The sequence below is a fragment of the Amphiura filiformis genome, chromosome 13 (assembly GCF_039555335.1).
Source record: "Amphiura filiformis chromosome 13, Afil_fr2py, whole genome shotgun sequence".
Classification (NCBI taxonomy): Eukaryota; Metazoa; Echinodermata; class Ophiuroidea; order Amphilepidida; family Amphiuridae; genus Amphiura; species Amphiura filiformis.
The window spans coordinates 17,569,502-17,588,128 of record NC_092640.1 but is presented as its reverse complement, the minus strand read 5'-3'; the positions used below and the strand labels follow the sequence as shown (position 1 = coordinate 17,588,128).

General features: G+C 37.1%; 1 protein-coding gene across 1 annotated transcript in view; it reads left to right on the top strand.

Moving 5' to 3' along the window:
* Positions 1-18,627, top strand: part of LOC140168063 (TPR and ankyrin repeat-containing protein 1-like) — a 59,879-nt gene that overhangs the window by 17,559 nt on the left and 23,693 nt on the right. The window contains exons 11-21 of the mRNA XM_072191366.1: positions 1,813-2,409; positions 2,998-3,176; positions 4,012-4,204; positions 5,702-5,905; positions 8,750-9,034; positions 9,658-9,819; positions 11,218-11,595; positions 14,708-14,983; positions 16,616-16,746; positions 17,167-17,359; positions 17,712-17,876. Coding sequence (XP_072047467.1) covers positions 1,813-2,409; positions 2,998-3,176; positions 4,012-4,204; positions 5,702-5,905; positions 8,750-9,034; positions 9,658-9,819; positions 11,218-11,595; positions 14,708-14,983; positions 16,616-16,746; positions 17,167-17,359; positions 17,712-17,876 — 2,763 coding nt within the window. The remainder of the gene's footprint in view (positions 1-1,812; positions 2,410-2,997; positions 3,177-4,011; positions 4,205-5,701; positions 5,906-8,749; positions 9,035-9,657; positions 9,820-11,217; positions 11,596-14,707; positions 14,984-16,615; positions 16,747-17,166; positions 17,360-17,711; positions 17,877-18,627) is intronic.

Genomic DNA, 18,627 nt, shown 5'->3' with positions numbered 1-18,627 from the left:
GGGGTAAAATCTTACAATTGCATTATCTGGACATCTGAAAGGGGTATGTGGCTCAAACTCATTGACAACAAATCTCATGACCAGGGGAGCATTTTGCAGGGGTCAGATCAAAGGTCACGCAGATGTCAAATCTTAGAAATGCATTTTCTGGACATCTGTAAGGGGTATGGGGCTCAAACTCGGTGACAACAAACTTAATGACCAGGGGAACATTTTGGAATATTTTGCAGGGGTCAGGTCTAAGGTTATCTGGGGTCAAATCTTATAATTTCATTTTCTGGACATCTGTTAGGGGTATGGGGCTCAAACTCAGTACCAACAAACTTAATGACCAGGGGAACATTCTGGAATATTTTGCAGGGGTCAGGTCAAAGGTTATCTGGGTCAAATTGTAGAATTTCATTTTCTGGACATCAATAAGAGGTACAGGGCTCAAACTCGGTGACAACAAATCTCATGACCAGGGGAACATTTTGCAGGGGTCAGGTCAAAGGTTATGCAGAGGTCAAATTTTAGAAATGCCTTTTCTGGACATCTGTAACGGGTATGGGGCTCAAACACGGTGACAAACTTAATGACCAGGGGAACATTTTGGAATATTTTGCAGGGATCAGGTCAAAGGTTATCTGGGTCAAATTGTAGAATTTCATTTGCTGGACATCTATAAGAGGTACAGGGCTCAAACTCAGTGACAACAAACCTCATGACCTGGGAAACATTAAGGTTGGGTCAAACGTCCCAGCTAGGTTTGTGGTCTATGACCACAATTTGCATCTAGTTCTTTCTTCTTCTTCTGGCAACAAACTTTAAAATTCTTCTCCTCCTACATGTCAAAGCCTACAATTATGTAACTTGCACATATATCGGCTATATCCAGTGCCCATAGGGTCTAAACAGAATTGGGGTCAAAGGTCATTAAGGTTTTAAGATTTAACCAAATACCTTCAAAATGCTTTTTCTGCCACATATTATATAGTACAATGATGTCATTTGCACATACATGCATCGGTTATACCACACACAGAATTAGGTCAAAGGTCATTAAGGGGCGTAAAATCTTCCAATTGCAAAGGTTATCTGAGGTCAAATCAAAATTTCATTTTCTGGTTATCTATAAGGGTATGGGGCTCAAACTCAGTGACAACAAATCTCATGACCAGGGGAACATTTTGCAGGGGCCAGGTCAAAGGTCATGCAGAGGTCAAATTTTAGAAATGCATTTCTTGGACATCTTTAAGGGGTACGGGGCTCAAACTTGGTGACAACAAAGTTAATGACCAGGGGAACATATGGAACATCATGCAGGGGTCAGATCAAAGGTCATCTGGCATGGGGTCAAATCTTAGAATTGCATTGTCTGGACATCTGTAAGGAATACTGGACTCTAACTCGGTGACAACAAGCCTCATAGCCAGGGGAACATTTTTGGAACATTTTGCAGCGGTCGGATACCTCCACAACACCAACACGCCCCAGCTAGGTATGTGGTCTCTGACCACCATTTGCCACTAATTGTTTTATTACCTAATAATTAGTTTTGAGATGGAAAAAAAAACTGATGCATTTATCATTTCTTTAATTTTTTTGCCATTTTTTGCCAGCAAAAACAGCTTCTGCTAAGCAGAAAAAACATTAAAAAAACAAAAACCTGCAAACCCTAAGTTTGGCTTTTGTGATTGATCTCTCCGTAGCTAGTGGTGCATGTTACAATGTTGTAATGATCCCCTCAATTGGAAATATCATCTGCCGTTATTTTGGGTTATTTTGAAACAAATAACTTTCCCATCATGTTCTTTTGTTGTTTGAAAACAGATAAAACAGATAAAACAGATCGCAAATTCAAGGTGCTGAATTTCCTCTTGGAAAATTTCTCAGACCCTTCCAGTGCAGAGTACCTGAACCCCTCTGTCGGTGACATTGATGAAAATACCCTGCTCCACATTGCTATCAACGAAGGTACCAAGAACCTCTCACTGGAAGCCGTTGAGCTGCTGTCAAAACACAATGTCGACCCATATGTGCCTAATAAGAAAGGAGAGATCCCACTTACGATGGTGAAGCAAAATGACCCCCGATATAAATTCCTCAAACAAGTTGCTGCACGTCATCACCCCAAACCAGTACCTAAACCAACTACAGAAGGATCTAATATTCCTGCAAAACAATTGGGAGCAGCACCTGCTGTCAAGGGAGGGTCTGCAAAACAAAGTCAGCCAATAAAACCACCTACAGTGACAAAGAAGGACCAGATCCAGATGAAACAAGAAATGTCCCTCTTAATTGCTAGCTTGCCACCATTTGTTATAAAACGCCCTCATATGGAAGAGGTGGATATTGCAACAAAAACCAAATCAGTAAAGCATAAAGATAATTGTAACAATTTGGCGGAACAAGAACAAGAATCTAAAGGTATGTCTATAATCTTAACATTCACTTCCACGTTATGTACGCACAGTCGCACACGCTGGCGTACATCACACAGTGTACGCAAAAAAATCGTCGTGCCATGTCAGGCCGTGTTCATTCAATTGAGATTTCCACTGTATAGTTAAATTGCATCAATGATCATTGATGATGTAAAAAACACTTCAAAATGTGATGAAAACTATAACTATTACATGTATTGGTAGCATTTTGGGTGAGACACCTGTATTTTCCTCTGTAATATTTCAGTTTCAATTTAATTTATTGGAAACATGTGTACATCCACATCAAAACGATGCACTTGTCGGTTGCTACATGTGTCTCATTTCACATAATAGCTAGGAATAAATACCAGACTCATATCAAGTGTAGGTCACTTCAAATCATCCCAAGTCAAATTGTATAAGAAATATTATCTGTATTCCTAAACCACGTGCCTTGGGATAATTTGAAGTGACCTCCACTTCGGAGATGAGTCTGGTATTTATTCCTAGTTATTATGTGAAATGAGACACATGTAGCAGCCGACAAGTGCATCCTTTTGATATGGATGTACACATATATTCACATTAGATAAAGAAGAGAACACTGAAAAAGCCATCAATGACGAAGACGAGTTGGAGGAAGAAGAAGAAGCAACAGCTGGTGTGGAAGACACATCCATCTTTGACAATCTGACATGGGAGGTGAGATGTACAGCGAATGTATGGAAGATCCTGCGAGACAGACATGTACAGCCCAAGCTTAAACAGGTTTGATTATTCACTAATTATGATAGTATACAAATATATACTGCCATGTGAGGTTCTGGTTAAAACTATGGGCCCGAGGTGAGATCAATAGTAGGAAAATAGTATTAATTGATCTCAACGAGGGACCATAGTTTTAACCAGAACTTCGAATAAAGGCAGTATATATTTGTTTTATATACTTCATTAATATGTTCTTTGTTCATTGATTGGTTAAGGAGGTACTACACCCTGCCCAATTTTGTGCCTATTTTTGCATTTTTCTCAAAAATTATAGCGCATTAGTGACAAGTAAGATATGTATATTATTGGGGCAAGGACTACAACTACTGCACTGGAAATTTTGTTTCAGCACGGATAACAGTTGTGGAGTTACATTCAAAAATGAGGGAAACCCAATATTTGATCAATAAATCAATAACTACTTGCTTTGAGTTGATGAATTTTCAGTACAGTAGTTGTAGTCCTTGCCCCTATAATATACGTATCTTACTTGTCACCCAATGCACTATAATTTTTGAGAAAAATGCAAAAATAGGCACAAAATTGACCAGGGGTGTAGTACCCCCTTAAAAGAAAATTATTTGACGTTTTGACTCTCCAGCTTCTATCCTGAGTGAACAGCACGACCAATTTAAGCACAACCTATATTTTGCCCTTAAAAAAAAATCGAATAGGCTAAAATCGGGCTAACCAATTACAGCAGCGCGAAATCACCCTAAATCACCTCAATAGGTGGTTAAACAAATAAGAATATATTCTTTATGCAAGTCACATATTATTGCTTTAAAGAGTAACAGACCTTGTAAATTCATGTTCTTTCCATCTTGTGATGTAGGGAATCATTCGCAGGATCCAGCAACTGGGTAACGGTAATTGGCGACTGAGATGGTGTAAGCAACTAGATGGATTGCCACGACAACATGATATGAAGCTGTATGAGGCCAAGTTGACGAAGGGAGGGCGCATTCTATGGGAACTTGCCCTTGCATTCTCACCCAGATGTAACGGGGAGAAGAGATTGGAAAAAGGTGTGTGTGTGTGTCCACAAAAAACATTGTCAATGTAAAGAAAGCAGCAAGAAGAACAAGAATTGCAAAAAGAACTTGATTCTTTGACAAATTGGGTTCAGAATTTGTATACAGGATGTCTCAGCATATGCTAGGGTATATTTGAAAGGGAAACTAAAAAATAGTGCGAATGGCTGTAACCATATGCAGAAATCCTGGATATTATTATTGGTTTAATACAGGTGAAATGAAACGAGAATGTTTGTTAATGATTGACTCTAGCATTGGTGTCACTTTTTTGAATTAATGAATTATAAAATATTAAACTTTAATATTAAATATTAAACTTGGGACAGTAATTTTGTACCCAGTGAAAAATACCGTGGAACAAAATAACTCTGAAGTACTATTTTTGCATGTAAATATAGTCATACAGAGCATATTTATAGTCTTCTCTATCAGTTGGTTATTTTTAAAACTTACTGGTCGCAGCTAATATCTTGTTTTCAAAATTTGGGAAAGGATTTGATTTGAGCTTTTTCTTCTAAAATTGGCATGATTATTGTTCTTATATGGTCCTTGGAAGTCATAAACTTCATGAATTCGTGTAGACCTTTTTATATCTTATCCCACAAAGCACCATTCCAATACATACTTCAGGATTACAAGGATATTTACATGTACAACCCAAATATTTTTCCTGCCCTCCCAGCTGCCCCCCCCCCCACTTTTAAAGACCCATTCAGTGATTACAGTGCAAGTGTAAAACAATTAAAATTGTTTATTAATTGCTTAAAAGTAAAGGATAAGTCATTTAAATTGTCATTTGATATTTTTTTAATGACAAATTGGCAAAAAACAAAGAAAACAGTAAGTACTGACGAAGTTGAAGCCCGAACTGACGAATTTAGATACTGTCAGTATCTAAATTACATATATTTGTGTAAAATGAACCACTAGCAGGCTATGTTTGCACATCTATGACAATGACAATGTACCAAAATCTGAATTTTGATGATTTTTACGATCATCCGGATGAGCAAATCACTGAATGGGCCAAACGGTCTTGTCAGCCTTAAAAACCCAAAATTCCAAAAATTTTAACTTTTTGCGGCAATTTTACTCATCATCCGGATGAGCAAATCACTGAATGGACCAAACGGTCTTGTCAGCCTTAAAAACCCAAAATTCCAAAAATTTTAACTTTTTGCGGCAATTTTACTCATCATCCGGATGAGCAAATCACTGAATGGACCAAACGGTCTTGTCAGCCTTAAAAACCCAAAATTCCAAAAATTTTAACTTTTTGCGGCAATTTTACTCAAAATGTGTTGATTTGCCCCCCACTGAAATTCACTTTGCACCCCCAAAGCTACTGCATCATTTGTAAGTATTTTTTAATTCAGGTGAAATTTTTGGTTTCTGAACACACAAAAACACAAACTACACCCATGAATTTTCAAAATAATACAAATATCAATGAACTTTCAAAGTTACATCAGTTCAATATTTTAACAGATTCTGAGTCCACCAATGGTACCACTTCATTTGCTGTAGCTGGAGGGAGCATCTACTCTGAGATCATCCATATCTGGGATATTGTGTTTGACCACAATAAATTGAGCCGTGCCATTGAGGCCATTGTCAATTCATATAAGAGAGGCAAATTGTGCAAAATGCAGAAGAAACTTGTTGGCATGGATAGAAGAGAATTCCCATCAGGTATGGCTAAACAAAAAAAGAGGTGAATGGAAAAAACTTTGCAGTTTGTGGAATTTTGTTGTTGCATTTTTTGACTTTTTTTTTGCTTATAGTGGCCATTTTTCTTCCATTTTTATTTTGGAGCCCAAATAATGTGTACTACAATGTGTTGTGATGTGTGCACTGTGCAGCTTATGTATGTCGTAGATAGTTGCGGTTGGCTGTCTGTCTGGGTTGAAATAATCAATCCGTTTTCTGCAGACACACCATAATCGATGAACTTGGTAGGGTGATAAAGTATGATCACCTCTTGTGCTGTATAGTTTTGTGTCATGTTATTTGCTTATTGTATTAATTAGGTTATTTGCAGACTCAGACTCAAATTCCATTGATTCACTCTGCAACTTATCTACACAATTAATAATCGATAACTTCTTACTTGATGGAGTGACTTCTTGTCATGTTATTTGCTAAAAATATAATGAATTTATTTGCAAAGTCATTACTTTACAACCATTTGTCGTGGGGTTACCTTAATTAAGAACCACATTATAGTCTAGTAGGAAGGGGGATCTGAAATTGTAGATAAAAAAGGTATATTGTACAAAAATGCAAGTCTCTTATCTTAGTATGTTTGAAGGAGCAAGTTCTTGGGCTCAATTTTGTTGCAGGCAAGATGTTTGCTTAGATAATGCATGCTTTTACAACAATGAAAATGTAGGGAATGGTTAATGCTTGTTCATGTTCACATCTCTCTTTCGAAAACTTTGGGACCAGAGAACTCCCCAACCCAGTATAATGTGATATATAGGGTTCACCATATGCATGTATGCGCATAGCGAGTCTGTTTACCTTTCCAGCACAAGCTAGTACCATATTTGTTCCTTTAACCGCCCATGCCCTATAAGCGCCCACCCAACAATTTTACAACAAGCAAACTGATATTATTAACTGCCCATCCAATACTGTGAAAATACTTCCGTTAAGCTTATACCTATCGAGTGACTATGCCATGATAAATGTATATGCATGTGGGCTATGAGCCTTAAAAATATTAAAATGTGCACTAAAATTAAATTATGACACTATTTCATAGTGGGCAGACACCTACAAATGCAATGCCTTTAAAAGACCAAATTTAATGTAATTCTGACTTTGAAATCATATTTTATTTGCCAGTGGAAGCTATTGGTAAACAAACCTGGACACATCTCGACACCATTTTTGCTGAACCATGAAATGGTATCAGCCTATATAAGTGTATGTTACTTACTTGCTTACTTACTTACTTACTTACCAACCATTTGGTCTGAAATTGACATATCTTTAAATGCCACGAAGGTATGAACCCCCAAGTGGTGTCAAATAAAAGAGAAAGAAGTAAAGAATATAATAAAAATATTTACCAACGTCAGAGGTCATCCAAGGGGTCACAGGGGTCAAAAAAGGTCATTTTAACCGAAAATGCTCCAATTGAGCTGATATTTATATGCAATGATCCTTATGACATTCTAAACATGTTTAAAATATTTTAATATTCATTTAAGGTCATTAAGGGGTCATAAAGGGGTCAAAGGTCAAGTTGTCAAAAATGCTCCAATTGAGCTGATATTTAAATGCAATGATCTTTATGACATTATAAGCATGTTGAATATATTTTAATATTCATTTAAGGGCATTAAGGGGTCATAAAGGGGTGATATATTATAGGCCTACATGTACCACAATATACTGCCAAATCCCCATGGTTCAGCTATGGTGCGGAAAACGCTCTAGTTTTGAGGACGCATGAGTAAATAGTATAAAATGGTGATGGATGACTATTTAACGATATAAATATAATCGTCAACCCAAAATGACTTTGTTAAGCGCCATGGGTGGTTAAACTCATATTGTATAAACATTTGCTGAAAAGGATGCCCTCAATATTTTTCAAAATTGTGTTTTTGCACGATTGTAATGTACTTTATTAAACTAACATACCCTCCAAAAATCAAGACTTTAGGTGCTGTAGTTTTGTCAAAATCCGAGATTTTGAGTAAAACGCAGGAACCGTTGTTTAATTATTACGATGGACACATTAGTTGAATGCGTGCACAATATTCATAACACAGAGTCACAGTATGTAATGTTGAACAAATTTTAATCTTTCCCCAGAGTTATATCTTCCGCTCTTCTCCAACGTGCCTCTTTAGCTCAGTTGGTTAGAGTGTTGTGCTAGTAATACGAAGGTCGCCGGTTCGAATCCAGCTGGATGCAGTGGTTTTTTCAATGTTTATGTGCACTGGCCTACTCTGGGGAAAGAATAAAATTTGTTTATCCTATTAACCTAGAGAACTAAGTATAATAAGTATGTAATGTTGTGCGGGATACACATGTTAAAGGATTGTGCCGTAGCACAACCGATCGAGTGACATGCATTGGCATGCAACATCAACGCTGATAGTAAATTCCAATTTTCTTTGCTTTACCTCAGTTTGTTCAGCTCAAAATTGTAAGGGGACATATCTGACAGTAATAGCTAACATTTTATGGAAAAAAAATACTAGTCTTTTTATGGAAACATTACAATATGGCTTAATGGAATGAATACGGTGCCCATTTATTCATCTGGTTGGAGAGAGAGAAAAAAGAAGTTCAGTGCCCTAAATTAAGTGCAAATTATGATGACAGCTAGTATGAAATCAAACCTGTAACCTCATGAGCTGAAGCCTATACCACTGAGCCACAGTGTCCTCTGTGATTCTTGCAGCTATACATCTTGTAAGGGAATCAAATATCTGGGTTTTTTATGGTTAAACACGTACCTGGCACATATAGTAATGATGAACTGTGCTAAATCTGTATGATAATATCTTTGTGTAGGTAAGACCACCAAACAGCATGTGCCCATATTGTACTGTGAGACAAGCAACAATCAACAACTTTTGGACAGATCCAAGAATTTCTTTCCGCCAGCAAGCTCTGAAGAGAATAAGTACCACATCATGAAATTCTACTCCTTCAACTCATCTCTTGTGAATGCCATCCTGACTGATAGCAGTGTCAAGGTGGACTTTCCATTCTGTGTGACTGAATTGGAAGATGCCATCATCAACCTGCAGCCTACACCTCCATCGTCTGTGTTACTGCTTGGGAGGAGTGGAACAGGTAAATTAAACAATATTGTGTCATTTGACAAGTACCCTCAATGTTTTTAAAAAAGCCTGATTTTTACACAATTGTAATGTACTTTGGCTTTGATAAATATCCTGCTAGGATCAAATGACCAGGCCCCTAAAAACTTGAAATTTTACTATACAGGCTGTTTTTGTGGATAAGCAGTTTCTAACAAGGTATCTGTGACAGAATGTGATGTTCATAACTGTATGCTCATGGTGAACAGGATGTTCATAACACATCGAGATGTTTGCCTCAAAATTGGAAGGAGACATATCAGACAGTGAAAACTAACATTTTGTGGAAACAAAATAAAAATCTATGTAAATGTAACAATTGCTTAAATGGTTTCCAAACTGTCAAATAAATACTGTTGGATTGTTACAAAAATGAAATGTGCTGGCATTAGGGATTTTTTTTTCCTTTCCCATATAATAATCCCTTAATAGGTGGGGATGACTTAGAAATTAGGTTCCAATTTATTCCAAAGAGCCTTGGATACATTGTTTATACAGAGTCAACATGATTAAAGCTGTATATAATACCATCTGGAGATAATATAGTTTATGTTTACAAAATAAAATTATCTGATTTAAATATCATGGTTTTCCCAGGAAAGACTACCTGTTGTTTATACCGGCTATGGGCAGCCTTTGAAAGATACTGGAAGTATGCCTGGAACTTACGGGGTGAGCCTCAAATACCTCGTGATGTAGCTTATAGTGACATGCTGGAAAGAGAAGAGGATCAAGGAAAGAACAAGAAGGAGAACAGTGGTAGGTGTGAAGAGCATGGGGAAGAGCAGTGCTGTATCAAGTCCACCTTATCTGAGTCCAAGTTCAAATCTGAGTCCTTGGTGTCTGAGTCCAAGTCTTATACTAGTCTTGATGTCCGAGTCTGAGTCTTTGATGTCTATAAAGTCCGAATCCGAGTCCTTAATATCATAAAACTATTTAGACCGAGTTTGTTAGTATCACAGCCTGTCCAATTTACCTGCACACCTCGCATATTTTACTCATACTTACATGAGCCAGTGGTTTAATTTTTTTTGTCCAGCTGAAAGTGGGGAAGCAATTATTGGCAAACCGAGAAGGTGGGGGGAGTGATTTTTGGCACACTTTCATGGGGTGCCTTCAAATAAACCCCTCTAAAAAGGCTTAGGAAAACAGTAAGGAAACACGCTTAAATATTCAAATTTCCTGTTCACTGCACTCACAATACTACAATGTATAATGTACATTTATTACTATTTAGGTTTTTTTTTTTTCATCTCACTCAAATATAAGTTTGACGGCTGAATTCAGAAGCTCAATGCAACAATTATTATGGAAAATAAATGAGGATTAAAGACCTAAAAAGGCCACATTTTGCCGGACTCGAGTCTGAGTCTTGGAGCCGAGTCCCAACTGCCCAAGTCCCAGTCCAAGACCAGGTCCTGCACAACTGATTCAGAAAATGTATAGTATGACTATGACCCATCTAGGATGACCCATTCTTGAGTTATTCCCAAAAAGGTCAAATTTTGGCATGGGGGTCAAGCATATGAAAATGCTCTGATGTTGACAAAAGAGATGTCACAATGCTTGTTTTGATATAACAGTTCAAATGAAGATAAGATTATACAATCTAGGATGTTTTGTTACCTAATGCATACAAATAGGTCAAGGTCAAGAGGTACTCAGTAATTTTTTTATGACATGGGTCTGAGATTTATAGGCATATTCAGCGATTTGCTCATTCGGAAAAGTCATCAAAAGTCAGCTTTTTGCACCTTGAGTAGCATAGATGTATCACATAGCCTGCTAGTGGTTAAAGCTGAAAGCTGTGTATTAAATACAAAATAGGACATTTTACATTACATGAAACTTTAATATCTCTACTTAGGTTGCCACAAGAAATAAATTAAAAAGGTATAAAAGACATATAAACTTGTTCTCTAAAATCAAGTTTTCTCAGCAATTAAATATCCCAGTGAGAGATATGTTGGTGCGTTGATATAGCTTTACATTATTTTTGTATAATTGTTAGAATTCGTTTGAATATCCTCCGTTTACATCCTCTTTACACAACATAAGATCAAAAATGTGTTCATGTTGGTGTTTTTTTTTCAAATGAGTGCCCCGTGTAAAACCATGCCAAGTGATTGCTTTCTCTCTTTTTTTTTATATTGTCAGAAGCATATACTAGTGGAGCAGCTGAAGCTGCTACCTATGAAGAGAGTGCCTCATCTTGCACTTGTGACCCTGATAAGATCATGGACCACCTCCACCAAATCTTCATCACCAAAAATAGAATACTTTGCAGCGAAGTACAGCGCAACTTTCGAGATATGAGCCATGCCTGCGAGTTTGCTAGGGATCACTGTGCCGTAGTGGATAAGCTCCTGGATAAGCCTGTACCAATGAGATTTCAGGATGTTCATCCTGCTGCTTTCCCACTCTTCCTAGGCTCCAAACAGTTCCTACTGATGTTAGATGGCTCTCTACCTAATCCCTTTTTTCCCAGGAATGAGGATGGGAGTTTGAAGAGGAACATTCAAGGATGGGGGAAAGGTATGTTTGTAGCAAATGCTGAGTTATTTTTACCATTCCCACAGAAACTAATATGCTAGTACTCAGAAAAAAACCAATCCATGTGCACAAAACCAGTTACGCTGTTGATTTTTTATTATAGTACATTTTTGTGATTTTTATTTTCAAGGCCCATGTGAGTGTAGAACATTGTACAGACAAGCAATAGCTACTGTTTTCATTATTACAATGTACAGGGCATGTAGTTCACCACGTAAACTTGTGTGGCTCAAAATTCGGACCGCTTCGCCATTAAGTTTACTGTCATTGCGTATTTTGAAACGGTTGACGTTTTAATGATCCCCGATTCCCGGTCAATTATTTTAGCTGTGTCACATGTATGACGCTGGTGGGAACCAGCCAAACTTCAGTAAACAAACAGGATCGCCGATAACGATGTGATGTTGGACTTGCATAGGAGCCTATATTCTTGACTGTGTAATATACTCTGCCGTACGGTAATAGTCTTATACGAATGATAGATTCATAAGTTCCTTGTACTACAGGGCATGGATTTACCTTCCAATAAATCAATGAGGTCTAAGTAAATGTCAAGGTCACAAAATCTTACAATGTCCTGGTTTTGCTGTTCAAATATTATGCATAAGGTGCCAATCTAGCTCATCATTACATTTGGTTTATCAATAGGGGTGGGTGGTAATTAGCTGTAATTATGGGTACTAGCTGTCAATCAAAGTTGAAGTGAGGGATTTTGTGTACAATTTCTATGACACATTTAGTTCTATCAGGTGGATGTGAGTTCATAAGGGCAATGTCGGGGATGGAGAGATGAGGTCCGACCGAGTCTCCTACACAGGTTAGGCTCCCTGTGGAGGGGCGGAACCAAACTGGCTGATGTGGAGACTAAGCCAGTTTGCGTCGGTCTGCTGATACTCGTCTTTGACCATGCGCAGATCTGACTGGTCAGGAACCCAGCAAACACAAAACGTTTTCGACATCATTCGCAAAAGGTTATAAAAGGTTGTCAGAAAACGTTTAAATGTCGGGTTATATAAAGGGTATATTAAGAGTATAAAACGTTTTCATAACCTTAAAAACATTTTTGATAATCTACTGCTCAGCAAACAAAACTGTTTTACAGAAAACGTTTAAATGTCGGGTTATATAAAGGGTATAAAAACGTTTTAATAACATTCCAAAAAGATTCTTGAAAACTTGATACAAAACATTCTAAACAGAATGTTATTTTGGGGTTGAAAAAATATTTTGCGAAAAATGTTTGCCCGAAATATTTTCAATAACGTTTTAAAAACGTTTTCATGACCTTTTTATAACCCGACATTTAAATGTTATTAAAAGGTTTTGGAAAAAACATTTTAAGAACATTTCTGTGTTTGCTGGGTTCAAATATTTTAACATAATGTTATTTAAGTACAGTGGAAACTCATTATAACGAAGTTGTCAGGGACAGAGAAATTAGTTCTTTATATCCAAATTTCGTTATATTAGGGTTGTAAAAACAATAAATAACAAAAGAATTTTGTATCTTGGTTCTGGAAAAATACTTCTTTATAACAGGGTTTTTCTTGTATCTGATTTCGTTATAATGAGGTTTTACTGTATTGACACAATATTGGGCAAAAAATGTTTGCAAAAATAGTGTACTATAACATTTTTTGAAAACATTTAAAAATATTGTTGTAGTGTATTTTCATACAAAACGTTTTAAAACATTATCATGACCTTTATATAACCCGACATTTTAATGTTATTAAAACGTTTTTACCTAAACCAAAAGCCAAAATATAATTTATTTAAAACGTTTTTAAAACGTTTTTGTGTTTGCTGGGAAGATATTTAATATCCCGAATTTATAATATGCATACCAGTTCCATCTATAACCGATTTGTTAGAGAATATTTGTTACCATGTTTAATAAATTTGTATTAATCGTATAATAAAATGTGGCCAAATGTATATTTGTGTACATAGTGTGTGGATCCACTCTCTACGGACTTGGCTACTAAGCATGTCGGGAAGGATATGGCGGTATGCTGACCTGGGTCAATATGTTCTGGGCAGATGAGGTCCGACCAATTGCCTACGACCTTGTGTGCGATCATGTGTGACAGGCAATTCCCGATAATAATAGACGTTCCCTGGTTCTATTATGGTACCGCAAAGCATAATGGGATACTCCCTTTAGCTGCTGTGGGACTCAAATTTGAGATGTTACACTGGTCCATATTAATGTGACACTTTAAAAAGACTTCAGAAAGTTCAGGGGTTGAGTTTTGAAAATAACAAGCGTGCTGAAAATCACACTTCTGGAAATGTTAAGGCAGGCTACTGATCAGGTGTGCTATGGTATTAAATTGCACTCGGCAAGAAGTTAAAAATTAAAACTCAATCTCTGATGTTATATGGAACACTGGTGTTTGAAGTGGTCAAGCACCCTGCTATCTCATGTCTCTAATCATAATAATTGGATTTTACTGGACAGGATCACAGCAGCTGAAAGGAGTATCCCATCATGCATTGCAGTATATCAGCATGCTCCATAGCAAATGTATGCAAAATATAAACAAGAGCCGCTAGCCGCTTAGATATTGAGAGCTATGGATAGTTTCACAATACTTCTGGGGTCATACTTTTTCAAACAAAAATCTAAGCTCCCCTTTATTAAGCGAGTAATTGAAAGTTGAAGTGAGGGATTTTGTGTACAATTTCTATGACACATTTAGTTCTATTATGGTACCGCAAAGCATAATGGGATACTCCCTTTAGCTGCTGTGGGACTCAAATTTGAGATGTTACACTGGTCCATATTAATGTGACACTTTAAAAAGACTTCAGAAAAAGTGGCAATTTTTTTCATTTTTCAAGGTCATTCCAAAGTCATCAGGGGTCGCTTGAGATTAAATTAGTAAATATTACTCAATTTTAATAATGCAATTAGTAAATACAATGTTCCAGGTGATTTTGAAGGTAGGAAAGACTTGTGGTTCAAGAACCACCTTGTTGAAAAGAGGACCAATGCTTAAATGCTTATTTCAATCTATGCATTCCCAAGTTTTTGCAATGGTGCTTTGAATTCATATTCAATATGTATTTTCATGTCCTCTCAATGTAGATGAAGGACTCATGGATTGCATTCCAATCATGGAGGATGAAGATGAAGAAAAACATGCCAATAAAGATGAGAAGACAATCAATGAGGATGGTGATGCTACTGATGGAGTCATTGGAGGTGAACAAGCACAGGCTGAAAAGGCAATTCCAAAGTATGATCCAAGGCGTGAGGTGACTTATGAAGTGTTTTCAAACGAGTTATGGCATAAGATCAACAAGACAAGGCTGCAATGTCATCCTACATTGGTATGGATAGAGATTAAATCCTTTATTAAAGGTATGTGGAATCCAGGCATATGATTTTCAAGATTGGAAACTTTCGGAAAACCAGGAAACTTGCACCAGGTACAGAGCATAACAAAGCATAAGCATATGTAAGTGTCCTTTGCAACCGTCGTATGCATTGTTAGTTGCGCCTTGTCAGTATTGCAGAAGAAGCACAAAACTGACAGTTATTATACAGTTTTTTTTAATATTCAAAATAGAATTTTCATACATGTTATGGAATCATATACATTTGCACAGTATTTTTTGTGGGAGCTGAGAGTACACCAGACATATCGAATTGCATTCAGAATATGAGGAATGTCCTTCTGATATCAAATGATTTTGACTTTTTGAAATTCGCGAAAACAACAAAAATAAGGAAAAACAACAAAAATAAAGAAAACAATCAAAATTATGATAACAACAACAAGAAAGAAAAGAAAGAAAAAAAAATAAGAAAGAAAAACTAGACAGAGAGCCAAATGGAAAATGAAGGAAGGGATTGAAGGAAGCCACAAATGGAAAGAAAATAACATAAAAGAAAGTAAGCAACATAAAGACAGAAAGAAAAGGCAATGAGAAGAAAAAAGTGAAAAGTTATTGAGTTGACCAACCCAAAGTGTTAAAATTAAACTAGAAAACATATAAAATAAATCCTGGCTGGCATCCCAACTGAAAAAAGCAAGGAAATGCAAACACACAAACTTCCATATTCCAACAGTGGCCTAGATTTCTTTTAACATGGGGGTTGGATTGGAAAAATTCTTGAAAGTTTATACAATCCAGCACCTACCTTTTGGCAACAGAATAAATTTGTGGTGGCAAATTTGTATGAAAAGGTCAGTATTTTTAGGCTAAAACAGCCAAATATGAGGTTAATTTGGTTAGAACCCCACATACATGTACAGGTGTCAACATGAAGGGGGGATGATTTTATGGATTTATTCCCAGGATCTACATGCACGCCTATGTTTACAAATCCAACTATAGTAAGAATCAGGAGCTTTTCTACTTTCATGCAGCGCCGCCTATGTTTACAAGTTGGACGCGAGCTTGTCCATTAGGCTACCAGCTTCAACTGGTAGGCGTCCAACTAGAATGGAAGTTTGTGAATTTGAATCCCATTCAAAAGAGCTAAATACAATAGTGAAGTATACTTGATCACATTGATTTGTAATTAAATTATTATTATTATTGTTGTTGTTGTTGTTGTTGTTGTTGTTGTTGTTGTTGTTGTTGTTGTTGTTGTTGTTGTTGTTATTATGCTATTATTATTTTTATGTGCTATTATTATTATTACTATTTAGTTAGTTTTTTAAAGAAAATTTCAGAATTTGCTGAATTCAGAAGCTCAATGCAACAATTTATTATGGTAAAAATGAGGATTATTAAAAGACCTGAAAACTAAGGCCTCATTTTGCTAGACTTGAGATGGAGTAGTGGAGCTGAGTCCTGAGTCCCAACTGCCTGAGTCCTTCAAAAGTCCTCCAGCACTGGTAGAGTCATCAAAAAGAGTTCACAGTGCCTATACGTAGTACGTATGGCCCTTGTGCAGTACCCCCAGCACCACTGTAGGCAACAGAGTTATGGTTAAACAAAGCTGAATGTTATGTTATCAAGTAGATATGTGTACTCCTTATAGGTTCAGTTGAAGCTTTGCACACAGAGAAAGGCTTCCTAGCAGAACAGGAATATCAGGACCTTGGGCGCAAGAGAGCTCCAAACTTCACTGCTGACAGAGGAAAGATCTACAAAGTCTATCTAGCATATGAGGTGGGTATAATTCACTGATGTATGTCTTGCATCCTCAATTGAATGCAGTGGCAGTGCCAGGGATTTTTTTGAGGGGGGGGCAAGTGAATTTTAAGGGGAGGGGCAAAATCAACAAATGTTAGGTAAATTTGCCTCAAAGATTTGAAATTTTTGTAATTTTGGGGTTTTAAGGCTGACAAGGCCTTAAAAGTGGGGCGGGGGCAACAAAAATATGGTGGCGATTTCCCCTTGCCCGGCCCCCTCCCCCCACATATAGTGCTGCCACTGATTGAATGTAAGAAGGTTATAAATGATAACATAGCACTTACAACCTTCCAGCATTCAGCGGTATTTAATGTATCTGCACTAGTTTTGATCATGTTGATTAATATTTCTTTGAGCATAACTTATAGTTGTGCTAATGTTGTTCTTCAATTACAGCATGAAAAGCGCCAACGTAAACTGTTTGATGAAGCCGATGTTATATTCCACATCTATCATCGTATGCGTGATATTCAGAGACCAGACTGGGCTGTACACCAGTTCTATGTGGATGAAACCCAGGATTTCACACAAGCTGAATTGTCTCTCATCATACGGTGCTGTCATGATCCTAATGCTTTGTTCCTTACTGGTAAGTACAGGGGTGCATGCAGTGGCGTAGGAAAGGAAGCCACAGGAACTTGTGTTACCCCTGGGTATAACAGATCCATTGGTATATGACTGAACGTGTTCAGCAAGATGGTCCTGATAGAATCCAAGAGACCATTTGTTTAATTCTGTGTTCAACTATTAATTTTGATCACCCCTACTCCACCTGATACAGATTGTTGACCATTGCTTTAGTCATAAACATCCCAGTAAAATTCATATCATTTATAGACTCTTATATAATTTCTTGTTTAATGATGTTGTTTGCATCTTTGCTTGCTTTCTTTTTGCTTTTGTTTGAAAAAAAGATGTTCATTCTACATTTGGTTTCACAGGTGACACAGCACAGAGTATCATGCGAGGTGTAGCCTTTCGCTTTGATGATCTCAAATCTTTGTTCTACTATGCTAGCAAGTCTTTGAAGAGTCTAGGCAAACATAGCAAAGCTGGTGTGCCTAAATATGTGTACCAACTCACTCACAATTACAGATCTCATACTGGTAAGTGCATATCTGGTTGCTTAATCGCAAGCAGTTGACTTGAAGGCAACTTTGTTGCTACATTACCGATTGTAATAACGTGTTTGATTACTAGTGAATTTCTAATTATATATATGGTTTCAGAGTTTGGCACCTTTGTTAGTGTCATGGAGACAAAATAAGACAAAAAAAAATTAGGAAGATTATCATTCATCCAGGTAATAACAACTATGAACTTGAGATTATAATCAGATCTATTCGACTTACGTTTTTATGAGTGGCAATATTTCGCATCCTATCTCGGATGCATCATCAGGCCAACTGATGTTAGTGTGGCAAAAGTTAGCGACAAACTCTAGTGAAGCGCATGTACCAGCATAGGAGCACTTAGACAGCTCTAATCATTCGTTTGACAACAAAGATGTCAAGATATTAGATTGTGAAATTAGATGGTTTGAGAGAGGAGTCAAGGAAGCTATTTATGTGAAACAGGAGGAGCCTTCACTTAACAAGGAGTCGGTCTACGTCACAACTTGGCAGAGGCCTGATTGTTCAGAGACCAAGAAGACCGACGCCTCAGAGATTTGGCTCAACCTGTGACACAACATCCGCATCACAGGTCAACAAACTTTTGCCATGCTAACATCAGTTGGCCTGATGATGCATCCGAGATAGGATGTGAAATATTGCCACTCATAAAAACGTAAGTCCAGTAGATCTGATTAAAATCTTACGCTTTACCTTGCACATAATTATTTTTGGTTTGTTTCAG